A 22,128-nucleotide genomic window follows, 5' to 3' on the forward strand; every position below is an offset into this window, starting at 1 on the left:
TTCCCCAGTAGATGCCATGGTGGTGGTGGCTGCCACCAAGAAGGAACTGGCATAAGAAAGTTCCTCGGTCCATCCTTCTGATAAGGAGTCTTGGAAGATGGACCACATTGGAAAGCGGATGTTTGCTTCAGCCACCTTTTCCATAAGGGCGCTGAATTATTTGGCACACGTCATTAGGCTCCAGCGAGATCTGATAAAAGAATACGCTGGGACCCCCCAGAGTCCATAGCGGTCGTGGACAAATGTAGCTTTGCGGCTCACATGGCCACTCTAAAGTCAATATCAAACACTTCTATGCGGCTTCTCTCCCATGCCACGGAGGGGGCGGCTAGAGCCAGCGGAGCAGGGGTCTCCCTGCGGCGCCACGCCTGGCTCTGTCTTTGCGACTTTGTGAAACCCTTCAAGGCATCCTTTGCTAACGCTCCCTTTGACGGTTCTACGCTATTCGGCAAAACCATCCGCGACACACTACTCCAGAGCGAGAAAGACAGGAAGACGCTGTCTGCCATTGGAATCCGCTCCTCTGCTCCTCAAAGGTCCTTCTCAAGGAACCAGAGAGGGCAAAAGAAGATGTGGTTCTAGAAATCTCAGCAGTCCCGTCCCACTCCAGGCCCTTCGTCCTTCAGAGGCAGGGGTGGACAAGGTGGATGCCGGCCCAGAGGCAAAGGGGGGGGGCAGAAGAATTTTTGGGTCGAGAGAACCCTTCTCCGACTGACCCGCGCAGCAGCCCTGAGGGGTTGCCGGACTGTCCCTCTCTGGAAGCAGTCAGGGGGCGTTTTTTGGAGCATCTAGCAAGTTGGGAGTCCATTATTCCAGATCGCTGGGTGCTCCAAATAATATTCAGAGGTTACTCTATCCCCTTCCTGAATCTTCCCCCATTAGGGAGGCACCTCCCCAATGTCCCACTCGATCAGAGGGAGGCTGCGGCTTCAGAAATAAAGAAATTACTAGAAAAAAGGGCCATCCAACACGTCCCCCCAGAGCAATCCGGGTTGAGCAATTACTCCAGGTTCTTTTTAGTGCCAAAAAAGACGGGGGACTTAAGGCCAATTCTCGACCTGTCAGCCTTGAACCTGTTCATTACCAAAGAGAAATTCCAGATGGTCACTCTGCAGTCTATTCTCCCCCTTCTACAGGAGAACAATTGGATGTGCTCCATAGACCTCAAGGATGCGTACTACCACATTCTCATGGACAGACGATCCAGGAGGTATCTCCACTTTCGGCTGAGGGCCAGTCATTATCAGTTCAGTGTTCTTCCATTCGGCCTCACCACAGCCCCCAGGGTGTTCACCAAGGTCATGGCAGTTGTAGCAGCCCACCTGAGACTTCAGGGAATTCAGGTCTTTCCGTACCTAGACGACTGGCTCCTCACCGCCCCCACCAGGCATCTACTCTCTTCTGCCAGGGATTATGCTTTACTCTTGGCCCATCACCTTGGCATTACTATAAATTTCAGGAAATCTTCTCTTCACCCTCTTCAAGTTCTAGATTTCATAGGGGCCACTTTGGACACCCTGCAGTCCAGGGCTTTTCTCACAGCGGGCAGGTTACGCACCTTGTCACTCCATCTATTAGCGCTTCTGCAGTCTCTGGCCCCAACCGCAGAATTAGTCCTGAGAGCCCTAGGATCCATGGCGGCGGCCATCAGCCTTTCACCTTTTGCTCGACTGCACATGAGAGTCCTTCAGTGGACCTTTCAAGTCCAATGGTCCTTCCTCCTACACCCTTTGGATTCACCGATTCCCCTGAGCAAGGTTTGCAGGAGCTCTCTTCTCTGGTGGTTTCATTCCCGAGAGCTTCGGGAAGGGAGACCGTTCGTGATGCCTCTACCCCAAGCCACGCTGACCACGGATGCTTCTCGCCTCGGGTGGGGGAGTCATTGCATGGGCAGAACCGTCCAAGGCACATGGACCCCTGTAGAGACCGGTCTGCATATCAGTGTTCTGGAGATGAGGGCGGTGCTTTTAGTGTTGCAAGCCCTTCACGACCTTCTCCCTCCAGGGACTATTGCTATCCAGACAGACAACATGGCGGTAGTCTGGTACATCAACAAACAGGGAGGATCCAGGCCTTACCCTCTTTGTCGAGAGGCTATGAGAGTTTGGGAATGGGCGATTTCCACCAACCACTTTCTGATAGCAGCGCACATTCCGGGTCGGTCCAACATTCTAGCAGACAAGCTGAGTCGTTCTATCCTCACACCTTACGAGTGATCTCTAAACCCCTTAGTAGTGAAACAGATCTTCCTCAGATGAGGTCAGCTTTGCTGCGATCTCTTTGCCTCTCCTTCAAACGCAAAATGCAGCAATTTTTTCACTCTAATTCCCCCACCGGGGGAGAATCCCAGAGACGCTCTGGTTCATGCTTGGCCACCCGGTCTTCTTTATGCTTATCCTCTTCTTCCACTAATGATGAAATTCCTTCAGAAAGTTCATCGGTTGGGGAGCAAAATAATCCTCATAGCCCCATTCTGGCCTCATCAGATCTGGTTCCCGTATCTGCGGTCTCACATCATAGCTCCTCTTTGGTTCTTAGATCCCATTCCGAATCTGATCTCTCATTCTTCGGGATTGCAAACTCTGAACCTGGACGACCTCAAGCTCACGGCTTGGTTGAGCCAGTTCCACTAATGGCTAGGACTCCCGGTATCTCATCTTCCATAAAAACTATTTTGGTAGCGGCACAAAATGGAAGCGTTTTTCCATCTGGGCCAAAGAGAGGGATTTGGATCCTTTCTCGGCTCCCATTCTAGCAGTTCTTGAATTTCTGTCCCACATTTTCCATCAAGGGGCCAGTTCTTATACTGTGAAGGTTCAGATGGCTGCCATTTCTCATTTCCACATCAGGGACAACCTTAAACCCTTAGCTTCCGCTAAGATATGCAAGACCTTTTTGAAAGGCACCTTCCTGTTAAGACCCCCGATCAAGAATGCGGTTCCCCCATGGGACTTAACTTTAGTTCTTCAGGCCCTAACGGGTCCACCCTTTGAACCTGCAGCTTCCGTTGACTTAAAATACTTATCCTGGAAGACTGCCTTCTTGATTGCAATTACTTCAGCTAGGAAGATATCTGAACTTCAAGTCCTTTGTACGAAACCCCCATACCTGGTTTTCCATAAGGACAGAGTATCTCTGAGGACTAATCCTTCATTCTTACCTAAAGTGGCCTCCGAAGCCAGTATCAATCAAATCATCAATTTGCCTGTTTTCTTTCCCAACTTTCAAAACAAAGGGGAATATAAACTGCACTTATTGGATGTACATAGACAATTGAGATTTTACTTGCACAGGACAGCTGCTTCTCGTAAATCAGAACAGCTTTTCGTCTCTTTCGCTAAGCCGTCCTTAGGCAAGCCAGTTACGAGGGTTACCTTAGCCAGATGGATTTCCCACTACATCTTACAAGCGCATTCTGCTTCCGGTAGGCCAGAACCCTTGGGGGTTCATGCTCACTCTACCGGTTCTATGGCTACCTCTGCAGCATTTTGGTCAAGAGTTCCCTTGGATGACATCTGTTCAGCGGCTACTTGGGCCTCTTCTCATACCTTCATTTCTCATTACAAATTGGACCTGATCTCTAGAAGTAGGGCAGCCTTTGGCTCCGCAGTGCTCTGGAATATCCTTCCATGAGGACCTGCCAGGTTTTTGGTGGCTGGGGACTCTGTCCCACAGGTTGCTGATCAAATGAAGTTAACTACTTCAGATAAAGAAGTTATGTACTCACCATAATGTTCCATCTGAGTAGGTAACTTCATTTGTCAGCAACCAACCCCCCCCCCCTTCCCCCTAGCCTGTTTTGTGATCATTTTCACAACAGAAGGTTTCTTTCTGTTGCGCATCAGGTTAGTTTCTCTTTTGAGTATGTTAGACTGTTGTTGGTTGAGAAGTGGCAAACTCGATCTGAGGTCTGAAGGGAGGTAGCGGGGTATTATGGGTAAGGGGGAGGAGCTAAGAACTTGGATCTTTAGCTTGGAAAGCTGCCGGCTCGGATCCAGGTCAGATCCGATACCCACAGGTTGCTGACAAATGAAGTTACCTACTCAGATGGAACGTTATGGTGAGTACATAACTTCTTTTTACTTTAGCTTCATCATGCCTCTGAAGACTGTCTAGTCTGCCTCTGGAACTTAACAACCTAATACTTCAGCAACCTTTTTTATTGCTTTGATGTTTTTTCAGCTGACATATCAAGACATAATTGTATTATGTAAGGCAGTTTGATATTCTTTTAAGTTCTCCTTTTCTTTTTATTATACCTTTCATATAGTTTTGAGTACCTTCTTGTATGCTTTTAACTTTCAGTTTTGATGTCCTTGTTTTTTTGCTTTTTAGGTGCCTTTAACCTATACTTGGATTAACATCATGAAACAGACATTGGCATCTATTTTTAATATTGTTATGAAATCCTTTTAATTCTGAATTATTAAAAATAAGCCCGAAATGTACTCGCATCTCTATACTGACACTTGTGCTCACATGCATACATACAAAACGAAAAAAGAAATCACTGGAAACCAAGGCAGAGTGAACTAAAATCTTTTAATAATTCTAAACAATTTTCCAGGTGCGCAGAGTGAACTGAAGTCCTTTAATGATTCCAAGCAGTTTCCAGATACGCTAGCTTTTTTCATTTTGGACTCAGCTGGTGCATCACTGGATTTGCCTGTGTGCTGGTTCACTTATCTTTTATGTTATATGAGTACACACACACACACACACACACACACACACACACACACACACACACACACACACAATGCAGTTTGTTTTTTGATTTTTTTAATAAGGGAAAAATTGTTGATTTGCTTAATTATCAATCAACAACCAGATGATCATTCTGCTATATAGATGTAGCTGATACTTAGTGATTTTAGTCACTTTCGGCTAATGCAATGATATAATTAAAAATATGTGTTCAAAGTAATTTTTCTTCTCATTTTTCTTGAACTAGACAGGAAGAAAACAGGAGAAATTCTGAAGTCATGGATTATTTAGTTTGTCAGCAGATGTGTCTAGAAAGCTTCATCCACAGGACCAGTTTCTGTAAAGGTCACAGAATCCGGCACATTATGCCAATATCTGTGAAAAGCCGAGGATAACAGTATATTTATATGTGCCACAGAGTGAACTCTGAATATGTTGGCGCACAATGGAGTATCTCAGTAGTTACAACACACTGTACGTTACCCACAAGCAATCCATAAGTATTAAAAAAAAATTGCTGTCAAAGCCTGATGTACATTAACAAAGTTATGGAAAAAAATCTCACAATTTTAAGCATCCTAACAGTCTTAAATACATATCAATAACATAATCTCTCCAGTAAGCTTAAGGACAGCTGCAGAATATCACCCTAAGTTGTTTTTATAAAAATACTCTAGTTATCACTTACTGATTCTGATGGAATCCATACATTTTTAAATAAAAAAATTAATAAAGATGAAGGGCAATCATGGCCACATCACCACAGCTAACATTAGCTAACAATGGGTGCTGGACTTGCATAGGGAATACAGGTAATGCACATACCCAAGGTAAGTGGGAGATAGAAAAGCTGATGTGGGTATGAGTGAAGAAGAGGGGCGCATAAGAGGGATGTTGGAATAGAAAAAACCACAGGGAAAGTCAGTGGGGCATGGGCATTTCTTTTCTGTGGGAATAGGTCCTTTTTTGATATTTTGTAAGAGTAGAAGGAAAGGTAAAGATAGGGAAAGAGGAAGAGAAGACCATCGAAGCAGCTATACCCATAGAACAAATATCACAACACACGATAGGCAAAGGCTAGAAAAGAAACAGAAAAAATGGCAAGTTACACAGACAGCATTCTGCACAACATGGGCATTGAAAGTTTTCAAACATGAGGAGGCATACCAGCCATGGTGAAATGCAGAAAACATGTCTACCTATGCACTATCACATTACAGCACGTGTTATAAACTGTATGGCAGTCATACCTGGATGTGTATAACCAGTGGTAGATGTGTGTTGTAGGATAATAAATAAGAATCACAGTACACATTGAATGAATAAACACATATCAAACTGGTCTGTGAGCAGCACAAGTGTAAGTCTAGCAACATCACAGACAAGCAAATGCTGATCTAAGAATGCTAGCTAGCTCTATCAGAGAACAGAATTGTACCTCCGACCATGCATGTGAAAGGCTAACAACCAAGCATAGTGCCAAACAGCAGTACTGCAGCACTGTAGCAGAATGGCTGCTAAATGCACAAGTAGGTGTGCATAACCCAAACAAATGTGTAATGGAATGCCTATATGTGACACACACATGCCAGGTGAAAGGCAACACACAGATGTAGGCATATATGTATGACTGCCAGTGGTCTAAATGGAACTCACATGAAAGCAATGTCAATACACATACACACCAATAACACAAGAATATTTGCAAAAGTCTGAAACTACAGCTTAAAAAAGTTGGGTTCTGCACATGAATTTCAACAACGTATACTGGTTAACATACAAGTATAATGAGAACAAGGATGTATTGCAAGCAGTATCCAGTGACTTGTGTGCAGATTGTCTGCATCTGTAAAATGGGTATACATTTGGCACTTGTTCACCATGATAACAACGTAGTCCATGACAGTGGTCAATAATTGCAATAAAGGGAAACATATCTTCAAAATATATTATGTAGATATGAAGGTGGATGCGGGGTGGGAAACCCGGGGCCCCATTAAGGACAGGCAGGAGGTAAGGTTGCACATTGCAAATGCATGTGTACAGCACACAGAGTGCTGTCGAAGCCATCTCAAAAAACATATAAGCAAATGGCAAATGTGTGTCACACGGGCAGACCGTATTGCTGTTGTCCACAAAAATTGGCATGTATAAATCACACATACACAATAATGTGCATTCATGTAACTTCAACATTCATAGGTAAGCAAGCTAAGAATTTCAGTCACATACACATATCTTGTCAAGCCAGTGTTGAATAAACAACCGCAGGTGTATGTTATGCACCCTGCTCATTAATAAGCAGAGGACACTCCTGTGAACATCATTACAGCAGATCAACAGTAAGTCAGTGAATGCTCACAAGTCAAAGGTGCAATGGTGTGTCAGTATGGATCAGTCTATGTTCAGAGACTTGTGCAATCATCAGTTATTGTGCACAGATATTGCTGGAAGGTGTGAACTTATGTGAGTAAGGAATGGCTATGGACATGTAACATACAACAAACACAGCGTTATGTACTGTCTCTGAATAAATTGTCCTTACCACTGTGTCTGCATTAATGTTAAATTGGCATTTGATGCAGTCAGAAAAGAGGACTGGCTATAGGCATGACATACTGGTACATGACCCCACATGGCATCAGCTTTGCCAGCTCATGGCACACAACACTTCATGCCAGTGGGACAGCATGACAACTTTTTTCCAAAACACACCGGAAATGTAATTTCCGTCTGTTTCATATACATGATATGGCAATACACATATGCTAACCATACCACAGTAGTAGTGCTGGACAGTGGACAGCATCTGATATCTGTCACTTTCCATGAGTAAAACACATTTACAGGTTAATTGTTGTAACACTAGCTGCAGATTAACTGTCACAATGCATGGACAGCAGAACATAGGAGGAAAGTGTAATGTGTTAATGTATGTGTGTGTGTGTGTGTGTGTGTGTGTGTGTGTGTGTGTGTGTGTGTGTGTGTGTGTGTGGTATGTTTGCACATGTAACGCACAGGCATGGCAGCTACATGGTATACATACACAAAAGTGCATATACTGTCCAGTTAGTTATATGGCAATCAGCATGTTGGCAGTATTATACAACTGGAGCAAACAGGCAATACTTATGGACCTGAGGGACTGGCCTGACTGGGATGAGCCTCACGAATGATCTTCTGGGCTGTCTTGCTGAATGAATCATGCATAGCCTGTGCCATGTGCTGGAATAAATTCCTCATCATGTCCCTCATCTGTGTTTGAAACACATCGGTCACAACCTCCCAGATCTCCTCCCAGTAATCATCTCTCTGGTCTTGGCGTCATCTCCTTTGGGGTGCAACAGGCATGATGGCTTGTGCATGTGTGGGTCCAGCTTCATCATCGTCATCAATGTCATCATCTAAGGACTCCATCAGTGGCCTGTTATGCTCTTGTTGACTGCATCTGATTAGCAATCATCTGTGAGTCCCATGCTCTGTCAAGGTGAATCGCAAAACATGACAGAAATTACATATACATACCTGTTACTGAGCATATGCATAACATACCTCCCGTGACACAATGAACTGGCAGAAAACAATCCTCATCAAGTGTTAAAATACATTATGACCATAGTCCACTGTACTAACATACGTGGTATATGTCATAAGTCAAAACCATAGCAATGAAAAGCAAATGCCTGTCTTGCTCCACATTCCCATGTAGATCATGGCTGACCTTAAAAAATGAAACTGATGTGCACATCTAAAATTTAACATACATTAATTAACATCCCATCCACTTGTGAGCTCTTCAAATACAAATGTGAGACTGAAGGTGCAGTAGCATACATGGAAGTTATTATTTGAAACACGGTTCAACTTATGAATGCAAACATTAACACGTAGCACAGTTATAATCAGCACAGTTGCTACTAGTGAATGGCTCTTAATGCACACAAAACCTTCCCTATGTCATTTTATCTTTATTATTTATTGACATTTGTTGACCGGGAAAGTCCACTGGGCCAAATGACCCATTTTCAATGGAAGCCCGGGAGGAAAGCTCCATACAATCACAGACATTTTTACATAACATCAGCTTAACTTTGAAAGTCAAGAAAGTTTTTACATAATACAAATTGAAGTAGATATACTAGACAAATACGTATTATAGAGGTATAACAACCAAAAAAATAAACCCAGTGTGTCACATTTTTAGTAATTCTGTTTGTATATTCTCATAATTAAGAATACTGTTTAATCTATTGTTTATTCAGCCACAGAAGTAAAGATAGCAAGAGAGATTGGATATGAGGACAGTTAGTGTAAATTGTAACTATATTAAGTTAGTAAAAGTATTTGTAGTGTATAGTGGCCAAAACATTTAAGGTGGTTTAATCATATGACTACAAAAAACAGACAAGGTTATTGAGATAGTGCTCTTTTCTTCTTCTCTTTCGGCTGTTCCCATTAGGGGTCGCCACAGCGGATCATCTGTTTCCATTTCTTCCTGTCCTCTGCATCTTGCTCTGTCACACCAGCCACCTGCATGTCCTCTTCTCACCACATCCATAAACCTTATCTTAGGCCTTCCTCTTTTCCTCTTACCTGGCAGCGCCATCCTTAGCATCCTTTTCCTAATATACCCAGCATCCCTCCTCAGCACGTCTAAACCAACACAGTCTCGCCTCTCTAACTTTGTCTCCAAACCGTCCAACCTGAGCTGACCCTCTAATATACTGATTCTTAATCCTGTCCATCCTTGTCACACCCTGTGCAAATCTTAATATCTTTAACTCTGCCACTTCCAACTCTGACTCCTGCCTTTTTGTCAATGCCACCGTCTCCAACCCATACAACATAGTTGATCTCACTACCCTCTTGTAGATCTTCCCTTTCACTCTTACTGGTACCCGTCTGTCACAAATAACTCCTGACACTCTTCTCCACCCACTCCACCCTGCCTGTACTCTCTTCTTCACCTCTATTCCACACTCACCATTACTCTGAACTGTTGATCCCAAGTACTTAAACTCATCCACCTTCGCCAACTCTACTCCCTGCATCCTCAACATTCCTCTATCCTCCCTCTCATTCACACACACATATTCTGGCTTAGTCCTGCTGACCTTTATTCCTCTCCTCTTTAGAGCATATCTCTACCTCTCCAGGGTCTCCTTAACCTAGTCCCTACTCTCACTACAGATCACAATGTCATCTGCAAACATCATAGTCCATGGGGCCTCCTGTCTGATCTCATCTGTCAACCTGTCCATCACCATTACAAATAAGAAAGGGCTCAGAGCTGATCCTTGATGTAATCCCACCTCCACCTTATCCCACCTCCACCTTAAACGCATCTGTCAGTACCACTGCAGACTTCACCACTGTCACACTACCCTCGTACATATCCTTGTACCACTCATAGGTTCATAGATTGGTACTAAGATAACTGCCTTTGTGAGCCATTTTAAGCCTAGCCAATTATCCCTTGTGAGACTTAAACCCTGCACCTTGTGTTTGTAAGGCAAACACTTTAACCATTAGGCCACCCTCCCACCACTGAAAGTATTGGTTCTAATTGTTGTTGTAAGTTCATAGGTTCATAGTTTAGTACTAAGCTAACTGCCCTTGCGAGCCATTTTAAGTCTAGCCAATTATCCCTTGTGAGACTCAAACCCTGCACCTTGTGTTTGTAAGGCAAACACCTTAGCCATTAAGCCACCCTCCCAACCCATACATACTTCTCTGCCACTCCTGACTTCCTCATACAATACCACAACTCCTCTCTAGGCACCCTATCATATGATTTCCCCAAGTCCACAAAGACACAATGCAACTCCTTCTGACCTGCTCTATATTTCTCCAACACTCTCAGAGCAAACATCACATCTGTAGTGCTCCTTCCTGGCATGAAACCACACTGCTAATCACTAATCATTACCTCCTTTCTTAACCTAGCTTCTACCAGTCTTTCCCATAACTTCAAGCTGTGACTGATCAGTTTTATCCCTCTGTAGTTACTACAACTCTGCACATCACCCTTATTTTTAAAGATAGGTACCAAAACACTTTATGTTAAGTTGTCAATCTCGCCTTCGTTCTTGCTGGTTGGGATCGGAGCCGATCCTCGGCTCCGACTCAGCCATCTTCAATAGCTCGAGAGCTGTTTACTGGCTCGAGGCTACCCCTTATCCCATGATGCCTAGCGCTAGCTACCCAGATCTCGTTTGCCACTTCAGCTGCGAGGTTCGTGGTACTGGCTCAGGCTCGTATATTTTTCTTCTTCTACCTTTTCAGTCAGATTAGGGATTTTTTTCTGTTCTTATTGTATTTGTCTTGTAGTCGCTAACTAGTTGTGATAATTTAGTGTGTTTTGTGGGCTTTTCAGAACTCGTTTTAGTTAGAGAGTTCTTCCCCTCCCCCACCTCCCCCTTTTCCCTTATCTGTTAGCTACTCTGTAGAAATTTCTTCCTTTCCTTGTTTTAGGTAGCTGTTTTAGTTAGAAGCTTCCTAATTCCTAAAAAAAAATAAATAAATAATAATAACATTTAGCCTTATCTTGTAGTATATTGTGTCTTATTTGTGGTTTGTCTGGTAGTGTTTACTGTTAGTTTAGTGGTATTTCTTATTGTGTATTATGTCTAAGGAATCCAAAGTGTCGGGATTCAAGAAGTGTGACTCATGCTGTCAGAAGATGTCTCTGACAGATGGGCATACTTCTTCCGTCTATTGTCTAGGCGCTGTACACCTGCAGGACTCTTGCTCTATCTGCCATGCATTTAGCCCAAGAGTTCTGCAGGAGCGCAAGAATAAACTTATTTTGAGAGGGCTGCTTAAGCCTCAAGACTCACCGGCCAAGACTTTGCCAGTGAAGTCTCCTAAACCGGCCAAATCATCGGCAAAGTTTCGGATTGTCACGCTACAGTCCATTCTACCCTTTCTGGGTCAGGACAATTGGATGTGCTCTATAGATCTCCAGGATGCGTACTATCACATCAAAATGAACAGACGCTCCAGGAGGTTCCTTCGCTTCCAGCTGGGAGCCAGTCATTACCAGTTCAGAGCTCTGCCCTTTGGTCTCACCACAGCCCCCAGGGTGTTCACCAAATGTATGGCAGTGGTCACGGCTCACCTGAGGCGTCAAGGATTCCTGGTCTTTCCCTATCTAGATGACTGGCTCCTTAGTGCTACTACCAGGCATCAACTCCTTCAAGCCATGGACTATACAGTCTCAATTTGCTCCCAGCTAGGCATTACCATAAATGTAGAAAAATATGCATTGTTGCCCTGTCAATCTATTACTTATATAGGAGCAGACTTAGATACAAGGAGCATGTCTGCAAAGCTGCCCTTGCACAGGGTGTCCACTATTCGTCAGCAGGTTCATGTCCTCATGCAGTGCAAAAGAGTGCAAGTCAGGTACATCCTTCAGACTCTAGGTTCTATGGCGGCGGCAATTCTTCTGATACCCCTGGCCCACTTCCACATGAGAATCCTGCAGTGGCTTCTGTTCACGCAGTGGTCCTTTCAACAGCTTCCCATGTCTCACATGATCATCATCACAGAAGCATGCAAAAGACACCTTTCCTGGTGGATGGTCTCCCCACTAGTGATTCAGGGCAGACCTTCATTCAGCCTCCTCCGGTTGCTACAGTGACCACGGACGCCTCCCTGATAGGGTGGGGGGGGCATTATCAGAGAAGGACAATCCAGGGCACTTGGCAGGCTCACAAGTACCATCTGCATATAAATGTCCTAGAGATGAGAGCCGTGCTCCTAGCGTTGCAAGCTCTTCAGGACTCTCTTCCCTCGGGGACCATTGCAATTCAAACTGACAACATGTCAGTGGTATGGTACATCAACAAGCAGGGGGGAACCAGGTCCTACCCCCTATGTCGAGATGCCCTCAGACTCTGGCAATGGGTGATTTCCTCCCAACGATTTCTGATTGCAACACACATCCCTGGGACATCCAACGTCATAGCGGACAGGCTCAGTAGAGCTATTCTCATGCCTCACGAGTGTTCTTTGAATTAGGCAGTGGCGGATTTGATCTTCCGCAAATGGGGTCAGCCTTGCTGCAACCTTTTTGCCACCCCCTTCAAAAGCAAATGCAGCAGCTACTTCTCCCTTCTTCCACTTCCTGGTCACCCTCCCAGAGACGCTCTAGTCCACGATTGGCCTCAGGAACTTTTTTATGCCTTCCCTCCGTTTCCCCTGATACCGAAACTCATTCAGAAAGCTATGTCGTTGGGTTGCAAAATGATCCTCATTGCCCCTTATTGGCCTCGACAGATATGGTTCCCTTTTCTGCAGCATTACCTTCTCGAGCGGCCTTGGACTCTGGATCTGATTCCAGACCTACTGATTCATCAGTCAGGTGGGCTACATCAGTCCCTTCAAACGCTCCAGCTCACAACTTGGTTGCTCCACTTCCAACCTTAGCCAGGCTTCCCAGTATTTCCCCAGCCGTTCACGACATTATTGTTTCCTCCCATAAGTCTGCCACTAGAAGGACTTTCGCTAGTAAATGGAAACTTTTTTCTTGTTGAGCAGAGGATAGAAATATAGATCCCTTCACAGCCCCTATCCATGAGATCTTGGAGTTCCTAACAGAACTCTTTCATTCGGGGTCTGCTTCTGCTACAGTCAGGGTTCATTTAGTCATGTCGGTTTTTCTAATGCCAACATTATGTCTCATAAGCTATGTAAAGCGTTTCTAAGAGGGGCTACTCTCCTTTGACCCCCAGTGAGAGATCCCCCTCCTCCTTGGGACCTTAATTTGGTACTAACCTCATTAATTATGCCCCCTTTTGAACCGGCAGCTTCCTGCTCCATTAAGTTTCTATCTTGGAAGACTCTCTTTCTGATAGCTATTACTTCAGCCAGACGTGTCTCTGAACTTCAGGCACTATCCGTCCGTCCTCCATACTTAGTATTTCATAAGGACAGGGTTGCTCTGAGGACTAATCCTTCTTTTCTTCCAAAGGTCTGCTCAGAAAACAATTTGAATCAGTCTATAGACCTACCTGTGTTTTTCCCTAACCACACCAACAAGGCAGAATACAAGTTACATCAATTGGATGTTCATAGACAGTTGTGTTTCTATTTGCATAGGACGAAGGATATAAGACAGTCTGACCAACTTTTCTTTTCCTATGCTCGGGGCAAACAGGGTCTCCCAGATTCCAAAGTGACCTTATCCAGGTGGTTGTCTCATATCATTACCTTTATCTACCAGCTAAAAAACAAAGCCTTGCCAATCAAACCGAAAGGTCATTCTACCAGGGCTTTAGCCACGTCTGTAGCATTCCAGTCTAGGTTGCCCATGGACTCTATCTGTGCCGCTGCTACGTGGGCAAATCCTCATACCTTTATTTCTCATTACAAGTTGGATGTGGTCTATAGAGGCAGAGCTAGTTTTGGTTCCACTGTTCTGAAGAGTCTGTTCCAATGAGCCACCCAGGATTGTAGGTGCTAGGGACGCTGTCCCAACCAGCAAGAACGAAGGCGAGATTGACAACTTAACATAAAGAAGTTATATACCTACCATAACGTTCCATGTTAGTTGTCTTTATCTCGCCTTCTTTCTTGCGTCCCCCCCCTCCATCCCCCTATCCTTTTGAACCGAGAGGAGTTCAAATTTTCACTGGATGAGTCTTCGCTGGTTTGTTTCCTTTACTGACTTAGACAGTAGAACAGGTATGTTAACCATTTGTTTGGAGGAGTTTCTTCCTATAGCTATGTCTGGGTTAGCTATTTCAAACGAGATCTGGGTAGCTAGCGCTAGGCATCATGGAATAAGGGGTAGCCTCGAGCCAGTAAACAGCTCTCGAGCTATTGAAGATGGCCGAGTCGGAGCCGAGGATCGCTCCGATCCCAACCAGCAAGAAAGAAGGCGAGATGAAGACAACTAACATGGAACATTATGGTAGGTACATAACTTCTTTTTCTCCACTCCTCAGGCATCCTCTGACTTTCCAAGACTTCATTAAACAATCTGGTTAAAAACCCCACTGCCATTTCTCCTAAGCACCTCCATGCTTCCACTGGTATGTCATCTGGACCAACAGCCTTTCCATTCTTCATCCTCTGTCTGTACTTCCTCCTTGCTAATCTGTTTCACTTCCTGATTCACTATCCCCACATCATCGAACCTTCTCTCCCTCTCTCTCTCTCATTCTCTTCATTCATCAGCCCCTCAAAGTACTCTTTCCATCTGCTCAACACACTCTCCTCGCTTGTGAGTACGTTTCCCTCACTATCCTTTATCACCCTTACCTGCTGCACATCTTTCCAACTCAGTCCCTCTGTCTAGCCAATCGGTATAGGTCCTTTTCTCCCTCTTTAGTGTCCAACCTTTCATACAACTCTCCATATGCTTTATCCTTAGCGTTCGCCACCTGTCTCTTTGCCATGCTCCTCATCTCCTTTAACTCCTGTCTACTTTCTTCATCTCTCTGACAATCCCACTTCTTCACCAGCCTCTTCCTCTGTATACTCTCCTGTACTTCCTCATTCCGCCACCAGGTCTCCTTGTCCTCCTTCCTCTGTCCAGATGTCACACCAAGCACCTTTCTAGCTGTCTCCCTTACCATCTCTGCTGTAGTTACCCGGTTGTTTGGTAATTCTTCACTACCCCAAAGTGCCTGTTTTAACTCTTCCCTGAACTGCACCTCACAATCACCCTTTTTCAACTTCTACCATTTGATCCTTGGCACTATTCTCACAGTTGTCCTCCTCTTCTTGATCACCAACGTCATCCTACAGACCAGCATTCTATGCTGCCTAACTACACTTTCCCCTCTCACCACTTTACAGTCTCCAATCTCCTTCAGACTGGCCCTCCTGCATAGGATATAATCCACCTGTGTGTGTTCTTTTATTGCAAATTTAAATGTTTTTAAAGAGTCTAGTTGAGTAATAGTTGAGTAATAGAGAGAGGGAGTGCATTCCAAAATTTAAACTTTATAACTGACATGTCCAATAACAGAACATGTCAGGGAAAATGTACCCATCACCATTGTGAGCAGTTCAATCAAGGCCATGCATGACATGCATAAAGTATGATATATGTGGCATGGTCAGTAGAATCCGTGGTCTCTACAGTACTAGAGCAGTGCTGTAGTACAGGCAGAGTTCAGTGTGCCCTGACTGCTTAGCTAATTGCCAGATGGGAAAGGCAGGCCTCTTCTCAGCAGAACCAACCTTGCCCATCCAGGCATCAATGTCTATGCTCCAGTGTGCTCACACTTTTGCTACTGGCCTGTCTTCTGTGGGCTCGGCAGTCACAGACAGACAGTCAAGTCACAGTCATGCTCAGTCACCTCCACATGCTGGTTTCACCCCATCAGTCTCCTCTGTGGAGCAACCTGAGCCAAGTGTTTCCATATGTGGAAGAGGCACACCAGACTGTGGTGTGATACGTCAGCTTGGGTCCCTAGATTGTGTCAGAGTAAGAGACAGTTGATCTACTCTGTCTGATAGTGTCCTTATCACCCCATGATGATGATGATTGCTGTGCAGAACATTGACAATGTCATCTGTCTGTGTTCGTTGACAAGTTTGATGCCACGTAAGTCCAACAGTTTTACATTACTTTATCCTTACTTTACAGTGATATACATTTGGCTTGTGATATTAACAATAGTTTGGCATTATGTCCTGCGTTGTTTACCTGTTGGTAGTTTTTTATAGTGGACAGATTGAAATGTGTTGCACTGATTTGTGTCCCATATCTTGTGCCATGCACTGATACAACGATCTGAGTCTGTATACATACCTGTGTTAGTTGTGCCCTGCTTTGCTGATCCCTGTTGTGATAGATTTGTATATGTTCATAATGTTACATATTATGATTGTTATATCTGATGCTCAGTCTGTATATCCATTGGGTAATTGCCATTAGATGCAATCTGTTTTGCTGTGGTGGGGCAACACCAGAACATCAGTGTTTAATTTGTGTACTTATGTATGTGTGGCCTGTCAAAAGTCAAAGCTGTGGGTCAGGCACTGCTGTTTTGAATGGGGCTGCTCTTGTGGTTGCACCCTTCATTGTGTACACCTGTGTCTTCTGCCCCCATGTCCTTCTGCTCCTCCTCTGATACCTGCAGGATGTCATCTTCAGACACCTGCAGCTGGAATACTGCCATGTGGTCTAGTTCGCATGTTGTGCAGCATGGCACACTCCTTTATCTGTGCTGCCTTCTCAGGTATGTATTGCAGTGCAATTCTCAGGGATGTGTCTTGATATCTGAACCTAGTTTTCAGTACACCAAACACATGCTCTGTGGTATTTCTGGCTGTTGCATACCCTTTATTGTAGGCCTCCTCTGTAGAGTTCGATGGTTCACAGTATGGGGTCATTAGCCACATCTCAAGTGGACCTTTTATAGGGAGTAAACACACATGTTGTTGGCATAGATATTGTTGGGAAGGATATCCTTAGCTTATAGGGTTGCCACCTTTCGTCATGGCTAAAACCGGAGTGAAGCCACACCCCTCATTTCACCAGTAACCCTGCCCATCCCACCCACATTCCGCCCATTTTGTGATGTCACGATGGCACCACTCTGCGGGGAACGCCCTCTTTTTCAGTTCCTGCTGCCTGCTTTTGGCTGATTTACTATGCTTTTCTGTAAAAAAGCATAGTAATTCAGCCGATTTACAAACTCCGATAGTCTGTTTCCTTTTTTAAACAGAAGTGTTTTCCGGACTACCGGAGAATCAGATTGTTTTCCGGATAGTCCAGAAAAAAAAACGGAAGGGTGGCAACCCTATTGGCTTAAATCCTAGCTGTGTTCCTGTACTTACCCAGTAGTAGTTCCTCAGGTGTTATACTTTGCTAGAATGTAGCCCTCAGTACATTTTCCCTCCATATGGCAGCATTATAGACACTTCCAAAGTGTGTTGCCATGAGGTTTGTTATGCAGCTATCTGATACACGCACAAACTGTGGCAGTTCAGGGATGGCCAACATTTTAATTGATTGGCTTTCTTCATAATATAATGGTGTTTGGATAGAGATGTTTGTATGCAGACTGTTGCACCAAGTACATGGGGGAAGTTTGCAGTGTTGTAGAACTGGTGCATTATAGTACTCTACTCTGTGGGGGTGGATGTGAAGTGGATGTAGCCATCCACATTGCTGCCAGGAATTCTGCCATGATATGACTGGCAGCTGTCTGTGACACTTCAACAGCATCCCTCATACGACTCTGCAATGTACCAGATGCAAGTACACCAGGTTGAGACACAATTTAGTTTCAAGGGGGATGGCGTTTGCTCGCAGGGTCAGTACAGACGTTTGGGGCACATGTGTTGCAGGCAGTGTGCACCAGCTGTCTAAGCAGTACCTGTTGATTATTTGCTGGTCTGAGCACAGCATGCCTTGCTATGACTCAGTCTGACTGCCTTCTGAAGCACACAGCCACATTCTCATTTATGGCTTGTATTACTGCAGCCTGCTGGTTGCATTTTTCTTTTTTTTTTTTTTTTTTTTTTTCAGCATTCTTACAGAGTATGGCAGAATCTGCTCCTTGGGAGGTTGTATAGCATATGTCGAGGATTTTGGAAACAGAGTTGAAGTTGCAGTTTTGTATTTAAGTTATATTAGGCACATGTGATGGGTTTTGGAATCAGATGGGCGTGCAGAAATCTGTAATTATCTTAACACTGAATAGCTATACTTGGACTGTTTTCAACATGTCTTCTGAAAATCTGAAATTGTGTCTGCAGCTGGTGCACTGAAGTTGTACTTCTACATGCTGTGTTGTTTGCATATAGCTTTTGGAATCTGACCCACAGTGGATAAGGTTTTTCATACCAGCTGTAAGTTTGACACTGTCCAGATTGTCTGTAAGAAAAGGCTTTCATAAAGATGCATACAGTTCCTTTACTTTCAGAAAATTTTTAATTGTGAAAATCATGGTTGGAAAGTTTTTTTTTTTTTACCATATAGTGGTGATGTGGTAGCGTTGTCGCCTCACAGTTAGACGCTGTCCGTTCGATTCTCAGTTAGTGTCTTCTGTGTAGCGACATGCGTGAATGGGCATTCCGTCGTTGAAGGTTGTGTGTTAGGCCCAGCAAGCCAGTACGTAAAAATCTACTGCCAATCATTAGCGGACCGGAGTTCCGCTGTGGCGACCCCTAACCGGGAAAAGCCAAAAGACACAAACAAACAATATCCAATTAGAAGCAAGTTGTCTTTGAGTTATGTATGAAATGTTGTTTGCTGTAAAGGAAGCAATCTATATGGGTTTTTTTTTTTTTATTTCGTACTTTCAAATCCATACATGTCTGCAGCCAGCCAGAGTGTTTGATTTAAACATTAAACAACAGTTTGCCGAAACAGTATGATGCTTAAATTCTAAAAATATTTCTTGTATGATTTTATTAACATTTTTTTTACTTTGAAAGATTGGAAATTTGCAGAATTTTTATTTTATTATTTAACATTTGTTTACGGGGAAAGTCCAAATTGGAATGATGCCAATTTTCAGAGGAGGCCCAGGGAGAAACGCTCCAGATGCATGTCTATGAAATGTGGGAGAAACTGGAGCACCGGGAGGAAACCCACATAAATGCAGGGAGGACATGCAGACTCCACACAGAAGGCAGCCCAGCATCGAACCAGAGAACCTCTTGCTGTGAGGTACCACTGCACCACTACTTCCTGCAGAAAATGTGTTATATTTGCTGCAAGCAATGAGAATCATGATTACACAAAATCTGTAATGAATGAATTCCTTGTGTAGTAGTCTCTTACTTGATCATTTTTATGCTGTAGGTATTGCAATATGATAAGAAAATTAGCACCATCAGCAATATGATAAGAAATTTAGCATCATTGATTTTTGATAGTGCTGCAACAAAATACAGCCTAACCAGTCTGTTGCTTAACTCGGGTGTACTTTTGTCTTGGGATTCTCAGCTACCCATTGATTATTCTGCATGTTCTGCATGAGCATTTGTGTTTTTCCCCTGAAATAACAAAAGCTGAAAATTTACTAAATATGCCCATTAGTATGTTGAGCAATGTTAGGCTAAATAAGACATGCTATAGAGATACAATTTAAAATGCAGTAATATTTACACTTGTTTTAATGTTTCTTTTCCAGTTGACTTTCATCCACCATTAAGGTCTGGTACGTATGACATTTTATCATTTGTGTTATTTACAGTTCTGTACCAGAACGTTTGTAGAAGGCAGTGATGTGCCGCTATGTAATTGAAAAGAAAACATGTAATAGATGCAAACTCATTTATGTCTTTCACTAACATTTGGAATGATGAAATGTGAACCTTCTTAATACAATCTGTAAACAATATAAAAGGAAAGCATACCCTTGCTGTAAGTGCACTCATAGTCTTGTCTTAAAGGGTATGGTACTGAAACCTAAGTTAAATCATGTTACACATGATGTAAAAAAACTTCTGTTGGCATTATTTCTGTTCTGTGTTCTTGACACATTAAGATGTGTTAAATATATGTATATTATATATATATATATATATATATATGTATGTATGTATATGCACACACACGTGCGCACACACACACACACACACACATATATATATATATATATATATATATGCATACATATGTATATACGTATACATATTTCTATGTATGTGTGTATATATCTATCAATATACACATATACATAAATATATATATATATACATACAGATTTTATATATATATATGTGTGTGTGTGTGTGTGTAGATATATATATATATATATATATAGATGTTCTTCTTGTTTCACTGTTGCAGTCATCACATTTGGGTAATCTGCTGGCAGGTTGCCCTCAGTCGGCCTGAATTCCAAAGTCTTGGGTCCTGCGTCAGTTGCTGTCTCCTCTTCCATGACGTCAGGTCGTCAGGGGTATAAAACAAGCAGCCAACACCATTTTCTTTAGTCTTTCTTGCTGCGTGGTGCCCGAAGCAGAAGCATTTCACAAGTGCCGGTCGGCCGACTCCTGAAATATTCGAGTTAAAGTTTCAGAACCGAAGTCTTCACTAAAGCCAAGTAACCCCGTTGGGGAAACTTTTTTCTTGCTCCATACCAATGTCAGAAAAAGTTAATAATTGTATTACTTGTGGGAAGCAAATACCTCATAAGGATTTCCATTTATATTGTATTCCTTGCCTAGGCCCTGATCGTGCCTGGCTGCCGGTTTTGTGCTAGATTTAACCAACGCACTATTAAGCATCGGTATATTTTTGCCTCAAAGTATTTTGGAAACAGATTTAACTACCCAGAAATGTCAGTAGATAGCAATCTGACTACCGGAGTACACAAAAAATGCAAAGAAAAGGACAGAGACAGACAGTCGAGGTCCAAAACCGACGACGAAGCTTCTCCTAAGCCAGTCGCCGGTTCGCCGGTACTCAGTGAGGTGCTCCTTTTCAAGGCTGACTTAATGCATTACCAATTCTCTGCACTGCCCTTTGGCTTATCTACTGCGCCCAGGGTCTTTACAAAGTGCCTGGCACCAGTAGTTGCTTTTTGTGACAAAGAAGTATACAAATATATCCTTACTTGGACGACTGCCTCATTCAAGCAGAGAACAAGGACACTCTTCTTCAACACCTGGCATTTGTGAAAAGGCTTCTAACATGCCTAGGGTACACAATAAACGAAAAGAAATCACAACTGGTACCCTCTCAAAAGGTAACATTCTTGGGTGCAAGCTTGAATACAACTGCCAAGATGGCTTACCTCATGCCAAACAAACAAAGGCAACTGACTACTTACTTCAAACTGATGGCAACAAAAACCCAGTTATCTGCAAGACAAACTCTGCAGGCTTTGGGATTCATGGCATCCTGCATCCTACTGATTCCATATGCAAGACTGTATATGAGGAAACTTCAATGGTACCTAAAAAGTTTATGGAGTCAACATTGTCACAGTCTGGAAACAATGATTCCTCTCATTCCTTGCCTACAACAGGAGTTTCTATGGTGGGCAAAGGCATGTCGCCAAAACATGGGACGTGCCTTCACTATACCCTCCGCCAGCCATACCTTAACAACAGACGCATCAGATTATGCATGGTGGTAAGATGCATTCAGGGCATATGGACCCCAAAACAAATGCATCTATATATCAACCAAAAAGAGATGCTAGCTGTTCAAAATGCCCTGACAGCCTTCAAGAACTTACTTCATCCAGGACAACTACTGATAAAGATGGACAACTCCACGGTTATGTGGTATATAAACAAGCAGGGGGCATGCACTCTTACCCCCTTTGCATATTAGCCATGGCACTGTGGGACACAGCTTTGACTTACCAAATACATCTTCAAGCTCAATTCCTTCCAGGAAAACAAAATACTCTGGCAGACGATTTTAAGCAGAAACCTTATGGACCCTCATGAGTGGAAACTAGATCCACAAATCTTCAGCATGATAATAAA

The 22,128-nt window shown here is 43.5% G+C and overlaps 1 protein-coding gene across 1 annotated transcript in view; it reads left to right on the forward strand.

Moving 5' to 3' along the window:
- LOC122814264 overlaps positions 1 to 22,128 on the forward strand; it is a 618,831-nt gene that overhangs the window by 180,376 nt on the left and 416,327 nt on the right. The window contains exon 2 of the mRNA XM_044086858.1: positions 19,815 to 19,841. Within this exon, the coding sequence (XP_043942793.1) occupies positions 19,815 to 19,841 (27 nt within the window). The remainder of the gene's footprint in view (positions 1 to 19,814; positions 19,842 to 22,128) is intronic.

This window comes from Protopterus annectens, chromosome 10.part0 (assembly GCF_019279795.1).
Source record: "Protopterus annectens isolate FY-2018-M chromosome 10.part0, PAN1.0, whole genome shotgun sequence".
In the NCBI taxonomy this organism is placed as follows: domain Eukaryota; kingdom Metazoa; phylum Chordata; order Ceratodontiformes; family Protopteridae; genus Protopterus; species Protopterus annectens.